The sequence below is a fragment of the Lampetra planeri genome, chromosome 6 (assembly GCF_965212315.1).
Source record: "Lampetra planeri chromosome 6, kcLamPlan1.2.h2, whole genome shotgun sequence".
NCBI lineage: Eukaryota > Metazoa > Chordata > Hyperoartia > Petromyzontiformes > Petromyzontidae > Lampetra > Lampetra planeri.
This window is the reverse complement of record NC_136112.1, coordinates 6,108,867-6,134,030: the sequence shown is the minus strand read 5'-3', so window position 1 is coordinate 6,134,030 and position 25,164 is coordinate 6,108,867. Positions and strand designations below refer to the sequence as shown.

At 41.4% G+C, this 25,164-nt stretch overlaps 1 protein-coding gene across 1 annotated transcript in view; it reads right to left on the bottom strand.

Moving 5' to 3' along the window:
• The window catches only part of LOC144719448 (transmembrane protein 132E-like), a 150,550-nt gene that overhangs the window by 86,621 nt on the left and 38,765 nt on the right, over window positions 1-25,164 (bottom strand). The window contains exon 3 of the mRNA XM_078595363.1: window positions 364-519. Within this exon, the coding sequence (XP_078451489.1) occupies window positions 364-519 (156 nt within the window). The remainder of the gene's footprint in view (window positions 1-363; window positions 520-25,164) is intronic.

The window sequence follows — 25,164 nt, the reverse complement described above, 5'->3', positions numbered from 1 at the left end:
TGGTTACCACACTGAACCCACAATCCAGATTCCACCGGTTTTATCTCCCGGTGCGTGGTTGAAATAATGAACAAGTTCATGAAATCCCCCAGCTCTATCCACCCAGCTGTACAAATGGATAAACTTGTCTTAATGCGCTCCTTGCCTGTGGCGAGATAAAACGTGAGTACCCCCACCTCTTCCGAGATCTCTGGCGAGTGTGGAAGAGTAGGCCAAGTCACTTTTTTTTAATGAGCCGCGCTTCCGCCAGCAGTTGCGTGCGCAAGTCCGGGCCCGGGGGGGTCTTCACCTTTGCTGCTTTATTTATTTGCATGCGATGCAGTTTTTGTGTCACGTCGACTGTATGCTCGAGTGGTCTCTTACCTTCCCGAGGAGGAGGAGGAGGCACCGCGTATCTTGCGGAGGGTAACGGTGGCAACGGCGTGCTTTGTTCCTGCTACGATGTCACTAGTCACCCCCCACTGGTTCGGGCTTGCGGACACCACGGACAGAAGAGTCACTCCTTTCTTCACCTTCATTCTACAAAACAAAAAAATGTTTCCAACGCAAGTGTGTTATTTCTCGTGAGGTCACCTTGAATCACCGTCACCGGTGAGTGTAGTTCTCCAAAAGCGCCGACTCATTGCGCTACCTATTAAAAACGCGTCTGCTGATGTGTGTTCTTCAAACCGTTGATTTAATAACAAAAAATGCATTACGTTTAATTACACGTTAAACCACTGTGAATATTTACAGCAAAATAATATGCAACAAAATTAATAAAATAGAGAATATGAAACATATACTCACTCGTGTGATACAGATAGTAAAAGTTTGATCAGATATTTGAGTGTCTGTAATTGAAACGACTGTACATGATGGTAACTGTCAAAGTTCTAACGGAGTACCCAATCCCGTGTAAATTCCGTCGGTTGGAAAACTTCCTTCAAACCACTACCAAATTTATTTGGCTGCCAATTTTCGATGAGGAATGCACGTGGCACCATTCGGCTCCCGGTTTGACAGCTAATTACCAGGTAGGGGAGGATCAAGGGTATTTCGCTGCAAGTTTCATGATCTCATGACAAAAAACTTTCCCATCGACAGAGCTGACCAATCAGCATCTGAGCCATCTGACACACACGCATACATTCATATATGAACCACAATACCTTGCTGATCTCGTCTAGGAGCATAAACCATCACGCGAATTCCGGTCATCCTGAGAGCGCTTTTGGCTGGCCATCGAACAAAAACGGCCACTGCATCGCGCGCTTTCAAATGGGCTTCTGCGGCCGTCTGGAACATTCTTCCTTCCGGTATTAGGAAGCCACTGGAGCTATCTACTTTTAAATCTAGGTTGGAAACTCATTTCTTTAGAACTGTGTTTAGTTTGTTGTCCTTACCCCGCAACTCCGATTAGTGCGGTCGGCTACGAATGGTGCAAAAGAAGTTCAACATTCATACAATGCTTGTAGTGCTGTTCAAGGATTTGCATGTTTTTAGCGCTGATACGCCACGGCATCTCAAACAGCCTTACAAAATGCAAACAAGCAAAAAGGAAATCGATAGATGGTAATAAAGAAGAGTGCGCGAAGGACAATTCACACCCAGTGGTGAACAACAACCCACACATACAAAGACACATATCCACGTAGCCTTTATAGGCACAATTGGCTACGTACGGTGCGAAAGAAGTTCAACATACGTACATATAAGTGTGGGTGTCAGTGGCTTTCACCCCTTCAGAGCCACTATTTGAGTCTGCACAGGTATAACCTGCTTCGCAAAGGACAGACACAGTTGACTATGATGCTAATGATGAGAATGGTAACATTCACAGCTATAATATATGAATCCACGAATTTTAATCTATTTCTGAATCACCAACCCTAACATCTACACAGACAACAAACCGCAAATCTCCTCATCCACCAACTCTTGCCAACTGTGCACCTGTACTTGATGTGTACTCCATACAACAATCAGGCACCCATTTAAGGCTGAGTTGATCTATGGGAGGCCCACGACAATTTCTGCATTGCAGTGTACTAACCACTCCATCACTCTTGACATAATTTGGCCCAATAATATATAAAGCTACATGGGGGAAGATTTTTACCTTGTGTGAGTGTGTATGCTTCATCATCATAAAATGCTTCGTAATAATCATCATTGAAATCATTATCATCTTCATCATTGCCATCATTACCATCACCATCATCATTGTCCTCTTGTAGATACCCGACACATTGTTCCCGACTTTCCACCGCCCATTCGTGAAATGTGGGTAACAAAAATGTGCCACACGAAGAGGGCAGAATTTGATTTTACGCCGACTCAGCGCTAACTTCAGTGAGAGCCGTCCCCGGATTGAGATCGTCGCAATTCCACTGCTGTAATTGAGACACCATGTGCGGGAACGTTCTGTACTTGCGTCGCCCCGCTCGAGCTCCCGTGCCCAGCTCTGGCAAATTTGACTCATTGCAGTGTTGGACTCGTCTGCGCACGCATTGAACATTGCAGAACGGGACCGACTGTCTGGAAAATAATAGCTTTTGCAAAAAAAACACGGCAGAATGGCGGGCCAAAAAACACGACATCAATGAGGTTCGCAGTTCATACCTGCTAATTTCTAACCACGGCGTTCAATTTCTGCATGTGGTGTATTGTCATTGCGCCAGAATTGTAATCAGCGATTGGACATCATTGTGCAAGTTATCTCAACATTAATGATTCGGCAAAAAATGTATCCCTTTCCATCCAGGTTGAGGGCACTTTAGCCTCGTATAGAACTGGCATTGTAGTAAATGTCAGATTGTAATCTTGAAAAGCTTTCAACTATTCAATTGCAGCCAACCACGTCTTTCTTATCATGAGCAGTAGTTTAGAAAATTGCAAGCATATAATGGGAATTTTAAACTGATTACCACTCAATTTTGTAATTGCTTCTATTGATTTTGCGTGAAATGACAGAAATGAAAATCCTAAGAAGATAGCTTTCGACAACTTATAAATAAGCATGCCTTTTAATTCCATGGAATGGATTAGGTAAAATTTGTATCACATGGCATCCTCATTTCATGCGTACCATCTTCCGATCAGTACCTTTATGTGGTTAACACTTGTGAAGTTTATAATTTCCTTCTATGTGGTGTTTTGTTCCATACCGTGCATATATACAAAACAAATGTATAGACACATTTTAGTAGCAGGGTATATGTAAAAAAGGAGGCACATTTTCTATAATCACATTTTCTACAATAATTTTATATATTCAACCCTGTAGATATATGTACTCATTGAGTGTTTATTAGTGTAACAATTTGTGCATACATAACAAAAAAGTATCATGTCATGACTAAAAAATAAATTCACATCCATCAAACACACTGCCTTAAAAGTACTATATATAATAGGCGCATCATCTGCTCTGAAGGAGGGCCATTGTCCAAAACGTCACCTGTTATAGATTTTTAAGGAAGTGTTGTTGACGACTGTGTTGGGCGTTTTGTTGTTAATTTCTGCTTGTGCACCACTGCCAATGCAGTCTCGCCAAAACACATTCCTGCGGACGGAGCTGGTAGGAACGTTGGGTTGCTCGGTCAATGGCCAGGGTCAACGGCGGTGTGGTGTATTCCGCAAATATGCCCGACTGTGAGGGCGGGCACAAGCCGGAGTGAGTAGGTTAAACGTTGAGTTTTATAAGGGCACCACGGGGTGACCAGCCCCTCCCCTCCCCACCCAGCCCCACCCCTCCCAGCCCCACCCTCCCTCCCTACCCAACTCCTCCCCACCCTCCCCACCCCACCCTCCCCACCCTCCCCACTCAGCCCCTCCCCAGCCTCCCCACCCTCCCCACCCTCCCCTCCCCACCCAGCCCCTCCCTCCTCACCCAGCCCCTTTTTGCACGACGGACGGACACAATAATCCCCTGTGGGCTGGTGGAACCAGTGGATTCCTACCAGTATATTTTACTCCAATGTAACACCAAGCTGAATGCTATTGCCTGAAAGTAAAACAGAAAATACAAAAGAAACGATTGGCTTGCAGCCTTCAATTGCAGCATCTTCTGTTGGTTACCAGGCAACACACTGGGCTGTCATCTTCCCTCCATTCTTCTTTATTGAGTATGGATGACTTCGAGTTTAAGTCAAGGTTTTGCTTTTGCAGTCCTGCAGAGGTTGTACGACAGGAGCCCAACCGTAGTATTGTAATAATTGGGACATTTCTGAAATCGGGGTACTGTATATGGCTTGACATTATTTATTCATGGGGGTAGGGGGTGGTACGGTACCAGGGCTATGAATCTGGTCGCCTGAGTTTGATTCCTGGGTGCGGCTAACATCAGCGGCGAGTAATATCTGAACCGGTTCGAGCACCGTCTCCTTCCCACTCATCAATCCCACCATTCACCAACCCACACGAACCACCTTGGGGTCGCACGGTCAAACAACCCCCATTAGTCTTATATGTTCAAACAAAATAAATGTGAAGCAGTAATGTTAATGTTTGGTGTTATTTTCATTTAGCTGATTTTATTGCTCCATCTCCATTGTGGACATCCTCTGGAGCACGTTCCCTCTCTTTGGTACCACTGTAGTCATTATTCTTGAATGCTAGCCATCATCCCTTGTAGCGACATACCCTATCCTGCCCAAGCACACTTACTGAACGTTACTTGAATATGTAATTGGAGGTGCGGGGGAAGGACAACAAACTAAACACAAAAAGAAGTTTCAAAGAAATGAGTTTTCAATCTAGATTTAAAAGTGCATAGCTTCAGTGGCTTAAGAGTCAACATGACATATTCAACTTCCGCATGTCCCCAATCTATGTGTATAAGCTTTGGGTTTTGTTCCATTTTCTCTGTCAATGTCCATGTTGCTGATCCATGCGGAAGTAGTATGCATTTATAAATATGTGTACACATATATTCCTCACACTTCTATGGACATATGCATGTTGGAATATATTACAGACTCCATGCATAAGCATTCTTTTTCTTCATTGTTTATAAAATATATGAAATGTTATTTTGCCTGCATATGTTTCAAAATGCAAAACGGGAGAAGTGAACGCTATTTAATGATAAATTACCAGCGGGCTCATTCTTTTCAGCTACTGTAAGTGTTTTTTGACACGCGCAGTAATCATTGTGATAACAAAAAAAAACAATACAAATTATTAATGCTAGTAGCACCTTATGCACATTTGAAGAAAAAAAATCATGTCCTCTAAAATGTACGAGTTTGTCTCGGCCATTTACTTTACAATAACGAATTACCTCCGAGGATAATCATTTTCACTAATGTGCTTGTCAGCCAAGCCTCCCAAAAAATGCTTTGCATGAGCACGGTGGACAGTCAATCAATTCACAATGATCTGTATGCACGACGATGCAAAGCATCTACGCGTTCTGATACCGGCCAGCTTATGTGTGTGTAGGGGTGTTACGGAGGAGCTGTATGTGTAGGGGTGTTAGAGAGAGAGCCGTTATGCATGGCAGCTTATGGGAAACAAACACAGTGGGCGGGGCTACGTGAGTGCACGGGGGGGGGGTGCTCTCAACGACGTCCGCACCAGGCAGCCCGGGGCCCCACCCCTCAGCGGGGGTGGAGTATAAAGGGGGATGTGTCAGAGGGCTCGGGGCAGAATGTTTAAGTAAACTCTTGAAGACCGAAGATCGCCTAGCTAGAGCCCTGGACTCCCCTGGGACGCCGCCCTTGTCAGGGCCGCGCAGGACCGAGCCAGCGGCGTGGTCCCGTGAACCAGAGCCAGGACTCTGGGACTCCGGGTACCGTAGCCCGACTGACCAGTGTCGGGCCAGACAGCCTCCCCTAGCCCAGTATTTGGAGGATTAGGAGTTAGGCTAGGGGTAGCTAGCCGTGTGTTCCCAGCTATCCGGGTGAGGGGGCCGATACCCCCTCCAGTACTGTATGTCCCCAGTGACTGTTGTGAAATAAATACGTGTGCCTCTACTCGGGTGTCCACGCGTCCTCAACGGTACTACATGTGCAATATGCACTTCAGGCCCAACATGAGACGTTGGGAGGGTGCAAAGAAGATGTTGGATGAGGCGTCGGAAAAGGGTTTGCAGACAGAATCGGGGCATTGTAGTTGGGAACTCTGCTGTTAAGCCATGTGATGATGAAGTGGTGCATTAGAAGTTGGAATACACGTTTCACTCGCAACTAACAGGGTCGTTGCTTGGGTCGTTCTTTTCAAAATTCTAAAAATGATGAGAAATTATATTTAAATGCACACTGAAGCTGCTTACAAAGAGAGACTAAAACATTCATAGCAATGTTTTTTTTTACGAGGCATCACCAAAAGTTTTTTTTTATATATATAAGAATCCAAATTGCCAAACAAATATTTGCGAAGCATAACTGCTGTTGGGCAACATGGGTTCATCGATTGGCCGTCACACATCAGCACAACACTGACAAGCAAATGTGTTGTGATCAGGTATCCTCGTGAACAAAAAAGGTATTAAGAATGCTGAGCTGTACAGCAGGTTGTGTGTTACGGATATAGATGCAATTTTCAATTCAGATACAATTGCCTACACAGCATGGTGGTCAATTTGCAGTCTGCCTACAATGTCCCTAGCTCTGAACATCTATTCATCCTGAATCATATCCTCCACTCTCTGTTCAGATTTCTTGATCTGACACTTCTTGGCTGTCAGCAATGTCAATTTTTCCATCATTGAATTACTTGACCCACTTTTCTGACATTGCTTTCGCAGGTACAACAACTCACACGGCAACACAAAACACAATCTTCCATATATCCCAGCAGCCACAACACCTTATTTCGCTATAAATGTAATCACTACGTTCTGCATAAACAATTTTTCCACTTAAGCGATCTAGCGTATAACTACTCTAGTACTGCCATGCATCTATGTGTGGCACTGAATTGCACTGCGGAATGCCAAACTATGGCAATTGTACTCTATGTAGAGCACTTACCCACTCGTGGACGCATTTCTGCCAACATGGGTCTGGTAATTGCAGGGCTTCAACTTTACTTTAAGAAGACACGTGTCTGTCAGCATAATGGACTTCGCTCAGTATTTTTGGTGGGTTACTCCGTTTTACATAGCATCAATAGTCAACATTGTCTGTCTGAGTCTGCGTGTTGCAATGACAAAAAATAAATTATATTGAATGTATTCCTTTCCCTTATTTAGCATAGCAGCGCGTAACAAACGAACCCGCGGGTGAATTGTGCACGTTGAAACGTCCGTAAGCTCTTACTAGGCGCTCATATTACACCACAATGCATGCGAGCACACTCATGCGGTACCGAATGAAAAGTTATATGTGAAGTGGTTGAAGTTGACAGCAATAGTTTTAAACAGCCAATTCATTGTCACTAAAGATGGATTTCAATAAAACCCCCCCATAAAAACTGCAATCATTACAAGGAAAATGTTGACCTTCACCAGAACCATGCCATGAATGTACTGTAGCATTATCATCAGCAGCAGCCATGGTCAATTTACTGCTGGATTAAGACCTTTCCAAGCCACTGCAATCTTTCATGATCGTGCAATGTAATAATTCATCAAGCATCTACACACGAGCTGATTTCATGGCTCCATCTTCCCGGTGGATGTAGTCTCATACGTGTCTTGTCCAAGCCAACTTACGTTTCTTAACATATATAAATAAGTATTTAACTGTTATTTGTTCTCTCATCTACGTGTGTCTCCTTCTGTCTCTTTACGTAATTCCAAACATGCATCTCTCCATGCTTTGTGCACTTTCTAGTGTTTTGTAAATTTGTTAATGGCTATGTTTCTGTACCATATGTCACACCAGATAATACGCACTGTGGATCATAGTGAATTTCAACCGCGAAAGTAGCTGTATTGTTTTGGATTTGTAATAAAACATTCAAACATTACCTTCATATATAATTTGTGTTTGTGCACCTTATTGCATTTTGGCTGCACGTGACTGATTCAATAATGAAAATGTAATTGCAAATAAATTAAAACTAATCAACCATTTTATTAATATTATTAATAAAGCCACATAATATCAGCTATATAAACATGTATTCACGTAATATATGCATATATAAGCACGATTGCAAAGAAAATATTATAATCACTCCAGTGTAAAATTTGTGCAGTCGTATAATTGTGTAATAAACGCTTTGTTTTTAAGTATGTCTGCGAGACAGATATGAAGGAGACAATGTCTGATGATCTGTTCTTATGTTCTTCACGATGATGCTCGTACTAAATTTGTCTTGTGCATTGTACAGATTTCCATCCAACTAGAACCCATTTTAAAGAGAGGGGCCTTGCCTCTGAACATATGGCAGTTCACCCGCATTGATTCCAGAAAGCCTGACTGTAAATTAGACCTTGCATGTACGAAGCCGGTCCAGAGGTTGCTCATTTTGTCAATGTTGCTGAAATTATGTACTCCCAGAAGGCTGTAAGGCTGTTGTATAAAAATATATATCAGTTATTGTTGCATTTTATATTTCAATAATTATTTAAAATATATTTTTATTTTGTGAACTGTATTGCTGATGGAAATTAAAAATAAATATACAATGATATACATGCTATCCAATTAATAATTTCAAGAGATGCATTTTGGATAATAAAAAAATGGATTTAGCGTTTTCATATTTTTTGGAAAATGTAAGATTTTCAGATCATTTGCATTTATGTTAAACATTTATATGTCTTTAGGCTAACAAAGTGATGTTACTCGATGCCACGTGGAATAAAAACAATGCATAAGATAGGTTATAGTATTGACGTCAGTTTCCTTGTTTGGAATCTGAAATATTTTTTGGATCGCTGAAATATTGTCTCTTGGCCTGATTTTCGAATTCTTTAGATTAATTTGAAAATCCGGAGCACATCCAAACTTTGCACTGCACTGCTAATGTCCTTATATCTTTTTTTTTTAAATAGGAATATCATGACACGCATGGGGATGGAACAAGCAAGAAATGAGGATGTAGAACGTGTTCACAAGGACAATACCGTATTTTCCCGCATATACCACTTTTTTACAAACAAAACAAATCCTGCGGGGTATATGGAGGTGTGGGCTATCCCAAAAATATTTTACACGTGTGACATGTCATAACTCGTTTAATGTTTTCATGGTAGGACTATCCACTATGCAACACTTACCTTTGACTAAAGCACTGCTGAATAAACCACGCACACTAAAATTGCACATGCTATCACATTTTAAATTATTTGAATTGTTTGTACAATGAAACGGCAATGTTTGAAGTGGGCGCACTTTGTTTACCGTAATACTTTCAGTGGCTGTAGGGGGGTGCGAAAGTTTCAGCTAAGGCTATGGATTGCACAATGGGAAGGGCCTTTACAAGCATCTACCAGACGCGGAATCATAATTGCTGAGTCTTTTAGGCCGCTGCTATTGGCTGAGCGCTATATAGTCGCGACCACGAGCTTTGTTTCAAACTTCCAATGGCTTTGTTGCCAGGAGGCAATGGACGTTACCATAGTGCCGCTATTATCTGCGCAGTGCGCAATCTACCAGTGCTAAAACTGTACTACCGGTCCAGTAGCTGTAATATGATGAGGTTGAATGCTGGTAAGCCTAACGGTACGCTTACTTACTTATCTACCAGTTATGTGTTACTTATTTATTGGATATTTACTTTTGTTACTTATTTACTGTTTTAAGTTTCCTCGTTTCCGGTTAGTTTGTTTTCTTTGTGCACGTTATGATTTTAATTTTAACAATTGCTAGTGGAATGTATTACAAATGTAAACTTTGTATTAAAGCGATAGACGTTAAGCTGCGGTAACGACGTTTAAAATATGAATGCATGTGGGGTATATGGAGGTGCTGGCTATCTGAAATTTGTTTTACACAAAACGTTATTTTTGCGGGGTATATGCGTCTGCGGGTTATATGCGGGAAAATACAGTAATAGTAGTTATATATGAGACGTCATTATAACACATTTTCTGCCATTATGATATAACAAAACGTGAATTTGACACTTATCAATGTTAGGATCAGCACTTTTAAGAAAATGACAAAAAACATAAGAAATTTCAGTGCCAAGGATGCGCTGATCTGCTTACTTTGTTTATCTTAATTGTTAAGCTTTTTAATTTCAAGTCAAATCGGCATATTCCATTTTCATATATTTATTTTCACAGCTTGAGAAAACGATACTTCTCTTTGACCTATGTTTGTCTGGTTTCAGTGCAATCTCTGTGCTGGTCAATCTCAGCGATAGGGGTCATGGAAAGGTGAGGCTCTTGGGTGCATCCTTCATGGACCTGGATGTCACTGTCGAGGAGGTTGAATGAGGTTGAACATTTTAACAGAAAACATCTGATATTATATTCAGTAAAACAAAATGACAATTTTTTTCAACAGCCAAATATATATTTTACAGCGCCTCGTCTGTTATATAAACATTTGCGTAATTTTGCTTCAACTTATTTGAATGAATATAAACACATGGCATTGAACAATAATTCATTTGGCCTGTTTATAAAGGTCTACAATACTCGGGTCCAAGCATGATTGCACCTGAAGTCCCAATGGTGCTTTTTCACAGTCACTGGCACAATAATGGAAATTTGTTTCAGGCCAAGTTGCACTTCTTTTTTTCCCCCCTCACACACTGTGCCCAGGGAAAGTCCACAGGGACAGACCTAAGATAGGCTTTGTATGAAGGCTTCCATGGCCCAGTGAGTTGCCAAATCCTCACATCACTCAATCATGTCATTGGTTTTCTGCTGAAAGGTTAGATTCTTTGGATTAGGAAGGATTCTGTAAATCTAAAGCGATGAGCCTGAAGATTATATCGTCCACATGGGATATACTGCAGTTGAAGTTTATAAATGATGTTTTTTATGTATCGAAATGCTGAGGTTTATGGTTTATTTAATGTGCAAATTGATATTCAAGCTTTATATTTGGTTGAACTTGTTGGTACTGCCAGCTATTTCCATGCTATATTATTACATATTAACTTTATAGAGCAGCATTGCCATATATACTACGGATTACAGCATTTAATAAAAAAATCCAGAAAAGTGCTTTAAGATTGCATCCAGTATCTTGGCTTTCAAACAAATCAATTGCACGATTGATTTGATTACTGCGAATGCTCCTTACACATATATACAATAAACCAAAAAAAATAGCAGGGACATTTTAAATGAGACATTTGGCCAGACATTCCACACATTAACTATGTATTTTGTTGGCAAATGCAGGTAATCTTGATGCCAGATAAAATTAGGATAATTTGAATGGTGTTAAAGGAGTAGAATCACTTTTGCTAGATCTTTATCATTATTATCAACATAAGGCTGTATTCTAGACATTGCTGGGTTAAGGTCTTCCCAAGTCATTGCCCTCCTTCACCATCTTGCGTTGTTACAATCCATCTTGATCCTGCGCACGAGCTGATCTCATCACTCCACCTCAGCGGTGGTCATCCTCTTTGGTTGTGCCCCCTTCTTTAGCTGCCACTCATCACCAGTCTAGTCCATTAATCATCATCCCTTACAACGATGTGTCTTCCTCATGCCCACTTGACTTTTTCTTAGACAATATGAAATCTCTCATTTGTGTTTGTTTTCTTATTCACGTGTTCGTCTATGCGTCTCTCAGTGTATTTCCCAGAAGGTATCTCTCCACTTTTTTGTGCACTTCGCAGCTTTTGCTCCATTTTATTTGTCACTCTCCACTTCCTGATCCGTATGTCATAGCAGTTAATATAGCTTGTTGAACACAATATATATTTATACATTTTACTCATTACAAATTGCAAATATTTGAGAGGCACTTCTCAGCTAAGACTCTTTGAAAAACTATACTCGCGTCATTTGGCTCTGTCCAGTCATTCAAGAACTGTTAGCAACAATTCTCCAATACTTCAATAAAGTGCGTGGCACTGCATTATCTCCCCCCTCCCCCCCCGAGACATTTGTCTCTTAGGAATTATGTGACAACTAGCTTTCAGTGAACCACAACAAGGATCAACGATCAACACGAGACGAATGTAAAGATCACATTTGATTCGCTCTTAAAATTGAATTTGCTTTCAAGTTCTCCACTGCAAGCCTATAACACCTGGGCCACAATATCGCTAAATCAGGAGCTCTTTGAAGAAACGTGGTCTCTTTCCGTTGTCAGCATCCCCTCCTGACCTCTCATCACCTTTGTGACATCCCTAAATTAAATGAATGTTCATTCCCACTTCCCTTCCTCATTGCACACACACATACGCTCCTATAATAGGTACAAGTGTTAAAAGTCTCAGTATATTGTTCATCAGAGTAATTCCCAGAATGTAATGTACAGGACTTTATTTAAAGCGAACTCTAGCATGTTTACTTTTGCACCGTTATTGTTTTTTTAAAAAGGAATTCTCTAAATTAGATTTATAAAATAGTTATCCTGGGCTTAATCGGAGACATCCAATTTTTCTTAAATATAACACTGACAAGGCGCATGCCAAATCGTGCACTAGTTCTAACAACACAGACACTGACATCTGTTTGTAATTAGACTTTGTTATTGATATTTTCCGATTGTGAAGGATTAGCTACGCAAGACAAATTATTGGATTTTTTTTTTACTAAAACCTAAAATAAAAGATTTTGCTCGCAGAATAAGCTGCTGTTCAATTACCAGTCTTTTGGGAAAACAGAAACAGACGCAGAGATGCCAAACGACCGAGACGAGGTGGAGACTGCGTAGCAGTGCCGACGGAATGCGTGTACCACGGTATCCGCGAGTAGAGGCGACAATGTCGATTGTTCACCCCGAGCAAGAGTATCCACGAACATGGTGAAGTCAGGGCATTGCATTCCACACAAATAGAGGACACATTTAATTAATAGCATCAATAACCATGTATACTGTCATATGCTTGCGTTTCTTTCAGTCTTTATAGCTCTCTCTCTGTCTGTCTATGTGTGTATTTGACTTCCTCATTCTCTGCCTGTTTCTCATCGTGTCTGTGTCTTTCCTTGTGTCTGTGTTCATCTCATGCCATGTCTGCGTGTGAGTCTATGTACCTGTCTGCGTCTCTCTCACTCCATGTCTCTGTCTGTCCGTGTTTTTCACTGTTTATCTCGGTCTCTCTGTGATTCTCGATTTAAGATGCCCAGACTTGGAAAATGTGCTCTTTTTTCACGGTTGATGGGCACAGGCTGGAAGGCCCTAAACACCAAGTGGTCAGCAATAAACAGCAGAGAGAGTTGGTGGGTGAGCATGATGTGCATGAGTGAACTCGAGGAGGTTTGAAAAGAAAAGGGTTAACATTGACTGTAGGTGTGCTTTAGATAGGTACGGACAACAAGGCATGAGGCTTCTGGGAGATAACGAAGCAAAAATTCGGGAAAGGAGAGAAATAATGAAAACGTGTGCCACTTGGGGTGTAAAGCAGGAACCAGGGAGTTCATTGCACAATGAACATTGGGTGGGAAGGGCCCAGGGAACGGTGAACTGGGAGGTTGGGAGTTGGACAGTGCAGTGCAGGCCAGGGATTATGCAAACAGTGGTTGGTAACCAGCAGATGAAGTGCGATAATGGGTACAATGGGGATGAGTTAAACATGGGGATATGAGCCCTGGGGTAAGGGGTTAGAGTATGATTGACAATTAACCCATGGAGGCACTGATCATCCTTCAGAGGCTGCATTTCTAGGAGTGATAGACGTTGTTTATTATTAACAATAATTCCCAACCTTGTGTCGATATAATGCTGGATGAAGGTCTCCCGATGCCATATCGGTTTTTTTTGGGGGGGGGGGGATTGTTTGACCATACTTCATCACATTAGCTCGTAAGGGTTGGTGCAGAGGGGCCCAGCATTGGTTCATCAAGATAGTAGTCGCCACTTATGTAAGTCATGGCAAGGAATTTAATGCAGGTCACCAGGTTCATCGTGCCGAGTGCCACGTGAGACTCTGGAGACTAGGGCATACTCATTCCATGTGCATGTGTTCGCTCTTCGCTGCAGTCTGATCAATTAGGTTTTCCTGATACAATGTCAAAACTATGTAAAACATTGATGGAGTTTAAGTTAAAAGTTAAAAGCACAAGCTCTCGCCTTCCACGGTGTAAGTATCTTTGCATATAAATGTTGCTCTATAATAATAATACTACAGCAGAGTAATAACAATAAAAGTAGGCAGTCACATGCATAGCGGCACTTCATTAGTATTCATGACAGCTTTGAAATAATTTCCATAGTACGGATGCTTAAGTGCAAACGTGAAATTGCTTTTACAGTGGTGTATTGGCAAGTGGTAAAGAAAAAATCACGTGTAGTCATGTAATTCAATACTCTGCTGGAGCTATGGGCAAAAGCAAATGTTGAACGGTGCAGTTGGGAACAAATTCAAATTTCCAATGAATTAGAGGTTTCCTTTTTAAATCTTTTATATTAAGTTCACTTGCTTGCTTGCTTGCGTGCTTGCTTGCGTGCTTGCTTGCTTGCTTACGACCGTGCAAATCTTTCGGTCGTTTTTTAACCCACTTCCCGTGATCCAATCGAGCTGACATTTTCCACACAGACTCGTTGTGCGAGACAACTAATGTTCGTGAAAAAAAATTCCCAAAATTGTACACTTTTTAGGCAAAAAAATGTTATTTTACATATATTCAAATAGAACTCATTCATGGCTTTGGCTGAACGTCACAGTGTAAGAGCCCAGAGCGTAACCCCTCCACAGGCCGTGGCGGAGTAGCGCAGTTGGTAGCGCCCTCGCTTCCCATGCCAAAGGTCGTGGGATCGATCCCCGCGTCCTCCACAGGCGAATATATTTTTAAATCCTTTATATTAAGTTCGCTGCCACGCATATAAAGGATTTATAGTGAAAAACTTTGTTTTTACGGGTTATACTTATTTTTCATTTCTCCACCGTTTTCAAAGTCACCAATGTGCTGTGCTTTATAGAAATGTTTATTTGACTGAGAGATTTTGTTTTACGTGACTTGCAGAGAAGCACCTTCCGCTTGCTGCTCCATCTCTCCCTGAGCGCAATATCACCAAGGCTACCACGGAAGTTGAAAAACTGCAAACGGCCACTAAAAAGATCTTAAACTGCGCGTTTGGTTTTCAAGTTTGGAGTGTAGTAACTCTGAAAGAGGCAAGGTGTGCAGCTTTTGTGCACCACGTTCTGAAGTTGTTTTGCTTCCAGCAAGATCATTTTACAACCAGCTTTGTTGTTTGCGAACTAATTAATCGCCTGCTGTGTGGCTTGTGTTGATTTTCCATGTAAATTTTCAACGATGTGCAATCTGTGCATGAGAACAGTTTAAATGCTTCAGGGCGTCCACATATGCATCACAATTACTTAAACTTTGGGCATTGCTGTTTATTATTGTACAACAATCAAAGTTAGTTATTGACTTAAAGCTTTCGTGACTGCAGGAAATCATACTCTTTGGGTCTTTCGGTAAAGTCACGTAGATAGAAAAGTTATATATTAATACAAACTCACGACGTTTCGATCGCAACACAAGCAATCGTCATCAGGTGAAAAATACAGCAGGTGGACTGCTGAGGCAGGAAGAAATATGGCGAGAGAGCTACTGCAGCCATAGGTTATAAAGGATTGAGATGGGTACAACCTAAGGGTAAGTGGGCAGGGCTAGAGATGGAATTTGCAAGTAAATGTAAGATCGCAGAGCTAGGTATACCTCGGCCATTGTATTGCTCTAGATTAGAGATTAGCATATCAATGTCAGACGGCTCTCGCAGCAGCGGCTGTGTTAATGAGAGACATTCAGCCTATGAAACAACGAGTGCCACTGCCGCATCGAAGAACAGCAGCTATGGTAGTGAGACATTTAGCTTGTTAATGTAAAGACATCTAACAAGGTAATGTAACTCAGAGAGTCTGAAATAACTGCTAACATAGGTAGATAGGATTGAAGCATCACAGCCAGTTTTAACTTTACCTGATTAATAACGTCCTTCCAATGATTGCACAGTTTGTACCAATCTTCTCGGTTGAAATTGTGTCTGTGTTTATATATCTGGATGGCTTCATGAACAAATCTTGGTTGATAGCCAGTGGGTTTGCAAAGTACCTTCGTCTTAGAGAAATCAATTTCATGTGTGCCCAAACCATTAAAACAATGATCAGCCACGGCAGAGGTGTTGGTCCTACCGTATTTCAGATCCGCGTTGTGTTTGCGAACACGGTCTGAGACATGTCGCTTAGTTTCCCCAATGTAACTACTGCCGCAGACACAGCTTAGTTGTAGACACCGGGGTATTGCATGTCAGGGATCACATCCTTCACAGATGGGATCAGATCACGAATTTTATGTACTATGTTGAATCGGACCTGGATCTTGTGTTTGCTCATGATTTTGGAAATCTTTTTGGTGACCCCTGCTATGTATGGCAAGGTGATGGTTTTGATTAGGTCCTCAGGTGGTTCTCTCCCAACGGTTGGGGTGACAGCTGTACGGATTGTGCAATCCGAATATCCATTCATCTTGACAGTGTCCCAATGAGCCATCTGGTCTCTTTTCGATTAAAACATACAAGAATGATAACTTGCCATCCTTTTCCACCTCCATGGTGAATTTGATGGCTGGGTGTATGGAATTCATGTGGTTGAGAAATTGGTTCAGAGCTGGCAGGCCATGTGTTGTGATCGAAACGTGATTTTTTATTATTTTATTACTTTTCTATCTACATGACTTTACCAAAAGACCCAAAGAGTATGATTTCCTGCAGTCACGAAAGCTTTAAGTAAAGATTTAACCACCTCTACGGGGAGGGTTTCCACACAACCATTAGATCTTTTAACAGACTCCGAGACAAGAAGGCTCATCTGATTGAGTCACTCACTTTTATGAAGAGATGCCACGACACCAAGGTAATACCGATCGCCTTTACACTCCTAATGCTAAACGGATCTTGTTCAGGACCGGCCTAGCCCTGATCTCAGAGAGAATAAGATTGCTCCGTTTTGAACTAGATAATTTAGACAAGACTCTCTTACAATCACACTTAGCATTGACAGATACAATGACTGGGTGTATGGAACCAATTCTTCAACCAAATCAATTCCATACACCCAGTCAGCAAATTCACCATGGAGGTGGAAAAGGATGGCAAGTTACCATTCTTGGATGTTTTAATCGAAAGGAGACCAGATGGCTCATTGGGACACTCTGTCTACAGGAAAGCCACCCACACGGATGCCTAGCTAAAACTTGACTCCCATCACCATCCAGCCCAGAAGAATTCCCTCATCAAAACTCTACACCATATGGCTCGTTGCATTTCCGACCATCACCACCTAGCCAGTGATCTGGAGCACGTTCACCAAGCCCTCAAGATGAATGGATATTCGGACCACACAATCTGTAAAGCTGTCACCCCAACCGTTGGGAGAGAACCACCTGAGGACCCAATCAAAACCATCACCTTGCCATACATAGCAGGGGTCACCAAAAATATTTCCAAAATCATGAGGGAACACAAGATCCAGGTCCGATTCAACACAGTACGTAAAATTCGTGATCTGATCCCATCTGTGAAGGATGTGATCCCTGACATGCAATACCCCGGTGTCTACAAACTAAGTTGTGCCTGTGGCAGTAGTTACATTGGGGAAACTAAACGACATGTCTAGGACCGTGTTCGTGAACATAAGGCAGATCTGAAACACGGTAGGACCAACACCTCTGCGTGGCTGATTATTGTTTTTATGTTGTGGGCACACATGAAATAGATTTCTCCAAGACGAAGGTACTGTGCAAACCTACTGACTATCAACAAATATTTGTTCATGAAGCCATCCAGATATATAAACAGACGCAATTTCAACCAAGAAGATGGGTACAAACTGAGCAATCATTGGAAGGACGTTATTAACCAGGTAAAGTCTTAACTGGCTGTGATGCTTCAATCCTATCTGCCTATGTTAGCAGTTATTTCCGAGCTTCTGAGTTACATTACCTTACTCTTTGGTTCTTTCGGTAAAGTCACGTAGATATAACATTTTTTATAAAAGAAGACACGACGTTTCGGTCGCAACACAAGCATCCGTCTTCAGGTGAGAAAATAATCCGCTGTTGTGGCTTTATATAGGCACGGGAGGGGGAAGGGAAGGAGTTTTGTCGAGTCGTAGCTATAGGAGTTCACGGGGGGGGGGGGGGTGTGGCGTGCAGGGACGGGTGGGGCTGGAGAAATTAGCAAGTAAAGGAGCTCGAATTAGTTATCGGACGATGACAACCGGGTGGGTGAGTGAAAATCATAGCAGTTAAAACTTGGCGCGGTTTATCACATCCTTCCAATGATTGTTCAACCTGAATCCATCTTCTTGATTAAAGTTTTGTCTGTGTTTGTATATCTGGATGGCTTCATGAACACATCTCTGATGGTGGCCCGAGGGTTTGCAGAGCACCTTGGTCTCGGAGAAAACAATGTCACGTGTGCCCACAGCGTTGAAACAATGATCCGCCACCACTGAGGTATTGGTTCTGCCGTGTTTCAAATCCGCTTTATGTTCGCGAACCCGGTCTGAGACAGGTCGCTTCGTTTCACCAACATAACTGCTGCCGCAGACACAACTCAGCTTATTGTTTAATAGGCTGAATGTCTCTCATTAACACAGCCGCTGCTGCGGGAACCGTCTCACATTGTTATGCTAATCTCTAATCTCGAGCAATACAATGACTTCTTCAGCACCGTAACCGTGGGGTTACATTGACAGATTGACATGCGAATCTCTAGCAAAACAATGGCTGAGGTATACCTAGCTCTGCGATCTTACATCTACTTGCAAATTCCATCTAGCCCCGCCCACTTACTCTTGGGTTGTACCCATCTCAAACGTATATAACCTATGGCTGCAGTAACTCTCTCGCTACATTGCTTTCCTGCCTCAGCAGTCTGCCTGCTGTATTTTTTCACCTGAAGTCGATTGCTTGCGTTGCGATCGAAACGTCGTGATTTTTTATTATTTTATTACTTTTCTATCTACGTGACTTTGCCGAAAGACCTAAAGAGTATCAAAGTTAGTGTCACGGGGTGTGGTTGAGAGGGTAAAATAGCTCAGCTTTTCCCAACAAAATCCCTGCAGGTGACAATGGGGTTGGTGGATAGGTGGGAGCTAACTGAGTTAAGTTTATCAGCCAAAGGTATGCACATTAAAAAAAATATGTACATTATTCTTTCCCGTGAAAAAAAATTTTGGTAAATGATTATTTGGAATCCTCTTTCAGTGCACTACTGGATGAAGGCCTCTCCATGCCATGTCAATGTTCGGGGTTGTTTGACTATACTTCACCACACTGGTCATTGTGAGTTGTGGAATGGAGGAGGGTGGTCCAGGACCAGTTCACGTATCAGTCACCACTGATGTCAGCCATGGCCAGGAATTTAACTCAAATAGTCAGTTTCATAGTGCTAATCACTGTCCCACAAAACTGTACATGACAAATTTGTGTAGTTTATTTTACATGGTTCGGATAACAATCTACATTGCTTCACAGTTAATACAACTTACAAATTCGATATTAAATGCCGTCTTAACTACATAAATATCTCATGTTGACCATGGAACTCGTAATCTTGGCATGCAAAGCAAGCTGCTAATTTACCTTGCCAAATGTGTTTTTGTTCATGAATTAAAGCTACAAAACTTCCTGGTTTAACCAGGATAGTCTCAGTTTTAGAATGGTTGTAATGGTGTCCTGAACCATTTGTGAAAACCAGGCTTATTTCCTGCTCTCAATAGTTTTAGCCTCATGCTCAATTAAGATTTCTGGAAGGCACAACTGGGACAAATGGTGAGCTGGAAGCGCACCACAAGTCCTGCTCACACAATGAATGACCTCTCTATTTTTCACTTTGATCATTCTGCCTTCCTCGCTTGTATTATGAGCGTTGCATGAGGCTGAAAACATTGTTAATGTAGAAACAAAAATCCCAGTTTTCACAGAATCTTCAGGAAACTGAGACTGTCCTGACCAAATCGGAATGTGTGATTGCTTTACAGTACGTACAGTAATACAATCAGTTCACACCAGAGGTGCCAAGAATATTGGGGGAAGTTAAAATACGGTAGACCTTCTTTCAATGTATGCTTCGATAGTGAACACCTTATGAAACGCATTCCACAGTTGAATATATTTGTTCATAAATGCGGTTCAGCAGACACTTGCCACTGCATGTCTGGTTTATTCCTGACTAAAAAAATTTACATTGTACTTCTGGAAATAGCTGCATTGTGGGTATTATAAGGTGATTTGAAATTATGAGCAGCGATAAATATCAACACATTGTTATCAAACAAAGTAAACACTGCAATGCATTTTAACACGTAGGCTTTCGCGACCAATGTTACACAATGAATGGGTTTAGATCGCGTTATATAACGCGTTTAGATCGCGTTATATAACGCGATCTAAACCCAAAAACGTTGATTATGAATTGACTGCAATGCATAATAAACTGCTCACAATATATGAAAAAATGTTGTGGATAACATGAGAGAGAAACTTAGCACTTTTTATATTACTCCTAAGCTCATTACAAAATCAAAAATTGGGAAATCTTTGATTATACGTTGGCAAAACATAACTTGTTGCCTAACAAGTCATGGTTGAAATTCTCTAAAGCGCTGATGAGTATGCTGTAATTCTAACCGCTAATTATGCCGTGTTATTGCGTGCATTTGTACAGCAATTTAAAACATCTGCAGACTTATGGCACTATATTTTTTTTATCAAGAAACCCATGCTATTACAGTGCATGAAAAACTCAATAAAAATGCTTATGAGCATGGCCTCTCATGGTGAGCAGTGTGATGGGTTTCCGTTCTGTAGATTGGTGCCACGTTCTCGCGTAGCACTAACACTGCACAAGAGCGATGAGTTGCAGATTAAAACAATGCGGGTTGTGGATTTTTAAGCACAAGTTCAAATATATTTTTCAGACTTTCAGACAATTACCGTTATATAATGATTTAACAATATATTCGTGCCAACAAAAGTGACATCATCCTATGCAAACCTGTCAACCCCTTATCAGTGCCTACCTTATTAGAGACCAATTCAGACCTTATTGGTCACCCCGTGCCCTTATAAATCTCAACGTTCATCCTACAAAGTCCCATCACAAGGGATAAACACAAACAAATAGACATTTGTTTTGCCCGTATTGAAACGGCTGTACACCGTATGGATCTGAAAACTCAATTTCCCTGTACAAGAATGCGGGGTAAACCGTATGAGTTGACAGGTATGCCTATGTCACGTAACAACACTCTTGGCAGGATAAATAAAAAAAATTGGGATAATGTGAAATGTTATTTCTAAGCCATATATTTTTTAATATAATGAAAATTATGAGCACATCCATACTGTATACCTGTGTCAGCAAGTAACATGCATTTTTAAAACAGCGAATGTGTAAATCATGGAAACTACTGCATTGTTGGCAGTCAGGTCAATGGCCAAGCACATATTTATAGAATTCGGATGGATGGGTTAGTATTTAGACAAATTCTCAGTCGTTGGATGCTCACCCATTGGTCAACTGTTATGGATGAGTGAGCATTCCTGTTTCTGCTGCATGCTTAGGCAAGCTCGAATATGTTGGTGAACACGTGCATGAAACAGCATTTTGAGTGAACAAATGAAGTGTTGCCCAGAAGCATCTGCAATGGTGAGTAATGAATTTTTGTACAAAATTGGTTTTACACGGCTTTGTCATGTAAAGGGAATAGTCAAAGTCAAGGTAATTTCCTGCTCAAATGAACATTGAGGCAGTGCTCATTGCCAGTTCACATCAATGATCCACGGGTATAAAGTCCTTATTCCTATGACAGGAGAGAGCTTCTCCATAGGACAGCCACTGTTGACTTCCCCACAAAGTGGTACCTGTTCATCGAACCTGGAAAGATGATGGACTTAGTCAACTCCCATTTAGGATTCGGAATTGCAACCTTCTGATTGTGAGCTAATCACTCTACCACTGAACTACAGAGGGAATGTTCTTACCCATAATATTTGGCAGAGCAGAAGTACTATATTTGATTTAGCAAGTCTTACTCTGTTTAACACGTATGCTTTCGTGACCAATATCATCCATAAGAGGTTTTTTTTTAGGTTAGATTTCGTAAATATATAAATGTGTCTTTAAAACCTGCCACCACCCAACACAGTCAACTAGTAAGGGTTGTCACGTAAACAGAACATGCCAATTCGTCACTAGTACAGCACTAACCGGTGTGTGGGAGAGCCAAGCCACAACATTTACAATCTGAGTATGACGCTTCACCAGTAATTACAACTAGCATCATCAGGCGACAGCCAGATTTGTGGAGAAGTTTCCCCCCACTTTGTGCAAGAGCGCGGAAGTGTGGTCACCACATCTACGCCTCTGTATAAGGAACGAAACAGGCTCTCCAACACACCGGTGTGCTGTACTACAGAAAGACAGAGAGGGATTTCTGTTGCGCTGTCTTTCCGACAGACCTGTTTTTCACCTGAGGACGGATGTTTGCGTTGTGGCCGAAACGTCGTGAGAATTATTTTATTATGTTTTATTTTTATTATTTTATTATTTCCCTTCTACGTGACTTTACCGAAAGAACCAAGAAGATGAATCCCTGCAGTCATGAAAGCTTTAAAAAGGGGGTAACTTTGTTTATTTAAACATATGAACACTGAATGCTCTGCAACAGCGCATAATTAGTTTTTTTAACACGTAATATTAAGTGCTGGTGAGTTGACAAATGATCTAGAGAAATGTGTTAATTTGTGAAGTGGGTGTGCGATAATAATAATTACTGTGTTATTGTGATCATAAATATTACCTTTTTTTCCGACCATGCAGCCAGTTATGATTCAATTAACACAGGCTTTTTAAGTAATCGGAGGGTTTGCAGTCTCCCGGGTGAAATATTAATAAATGACAAATGCACAGAGAGGGATTTCCGTTGCGATTTTTACAGGGTACTTAAAAATATTGGTAAATTATGGGTGCACTGAAAAGATCTCCGTTTATTACAGCGTATATATGTCCTCTGCAATTCTAGTCATGAATTGCCAATTTTTGGATGAGAGTAATCCAAAACAAAATCAGGAAATTAGGACTGGATACAACATTTCAGATGATCCGAAAATATATAGTTGTGGATTGATCCAAAAGGAGACTTCAGGTGAAATTATATCATTTATAGTCATGTCAATTCGATTATTGTCACCCAAAAGGTGGTGTCACGTTGCTTCTTAGACTGACATTATCATTTATTAACACTCATCCACGTTAATTTATTATAAAATAAAAATCATCCCAAAAAATGTGAAACATCAAAATAGGAAATCGGAAATGTTATCATCCGAAGCTCACCCCTTGGAGTAGATATGCAAACAGCCATACTTTTTTGTAACGTTGTAATCCATAAACATACACAACCCTGATTAGTTACGGCATTAAAATGAGTTAAACCTCTGGTTATAGTCCACGATGTTGTATTCTTATGCAACCTTTGTTGACAAGGGCTGACGTGATTAAATAAGTTCAGAGTCACGTGATTCGTGTAAGTACGTTACAGAGAGTTTCTTCACAATTGTGACCAAGCAGAAACATTTAGTAATTGGCCAAAACCCCGACATTCAGATGCAATGCAGGTTTCGTAACAACTTGGCATTCGTAAACGCTTGTCTAATTGGAGTTCAATCAAACGTAGGCGCTTTATATTGCGTCCCTTTGTCAAATTGCTTATACTGAAAAAAATCCAAACGTGTGTGTGTGTGTAGGGAGTGGATAGTGTAGCGTTTAGCATTTAGCGCGCTGCGCTATGAACCTCGGCGACGCCGGTTCGATTCCCGCTCACGGCCAACACCAGTGACGATTATCTGAACCGGTCCTGGACCTCCCCTAGGTCGACTCAGCCTCAAATGAGTACCTAGTGCGATGTGTAAACATCGCCACTAGGGAGACTAAGGCGGCCGGGCGTGGTTGCTGGCCACCCCCCACCCCCTCGTGTGCCGTTCCGGCCTTTATCGGTGCTCGCTAACAACACTTTGCCCCTACAGTCTGTTAAGGCTACACGGGGGATCTTTGTTACAATGTGCTACAAATCTGGTAACCTTGGTTCAATTCCTGTTCTAGGCAACCGCTGGTTATTTGGTTTGTCCATGAATACCTGGTGCTCCTGGGGACGTTATAAATATTAAAATAATCTCTCGAAAAGCAAAGGCGTGGTGATAGAGCCACACCAATATTTTATGTGCCATACTGGCCCCGATAGATACTCGCTAACAAAACTCGAATCGAGAACCTGTATGACGATATAATGGATTTTTGCTTTGTGTGTGTGTGTGAGTTTTTGCATACCTGCAGAGATTGAGGCTCTAATGTTGGCAGTTTGATTGTCAACATTATGGTATTCCAAATATGCACACAAAAACAGTCATTGATAATTGAGCTACACCTATATAGAATTATATAAAATACTTAACGCCATTTGAAATCTAGGGCCAGCTTCATCCATTGGCAGTGAACGTTTCTTTTTGTCCAATTTTGGATGAAACCGTGCCGATATCTCCATCACCGACATAGCGGCAAATTGCCATGGTGACGTGTTTCAACCATTTTGTCAATATGTGAATCTGGCCGCAGTGTCCATCGGGGTTTTTAGTGACTAGTGCAGGATCCAATAATGATGGAGTGGCAGCCACGGAATTCAGATGGAGCGACGAAATTAACTCGTGTGCAGGTGCTAAGTGAATTATTACATCGGAGGACTGTGGGTGATTGCGGTGGCTTGTGGAGGCCTTTAATCATGCCTGATGATGATGATGACAGGATCCAGTCGCAAATACAGTATGTGGATCTCAGGTATGCAGACCATGTAGATTTTTAGCTGTATAAAATGTTTATCTTCGTCAATGTATGTACATTATCTGTTTTTGTTCACCTGTTAATACACCTTCACTGAATCCTGAAGTAACTGGAATGATTTGTCCACAGACAATTTTTTCTTAAAGATACAATGCAGTTGCATTTACCGTTTAAGCGTACAATAATGATAAAATCATCTTTGCCAGGGACATGTATATTTTTTACATCCATAAATCTGATGTATATATTTTAAAACAACTGTACATTTATTGATTTGTTTGCATAACTCCTACATCTACAC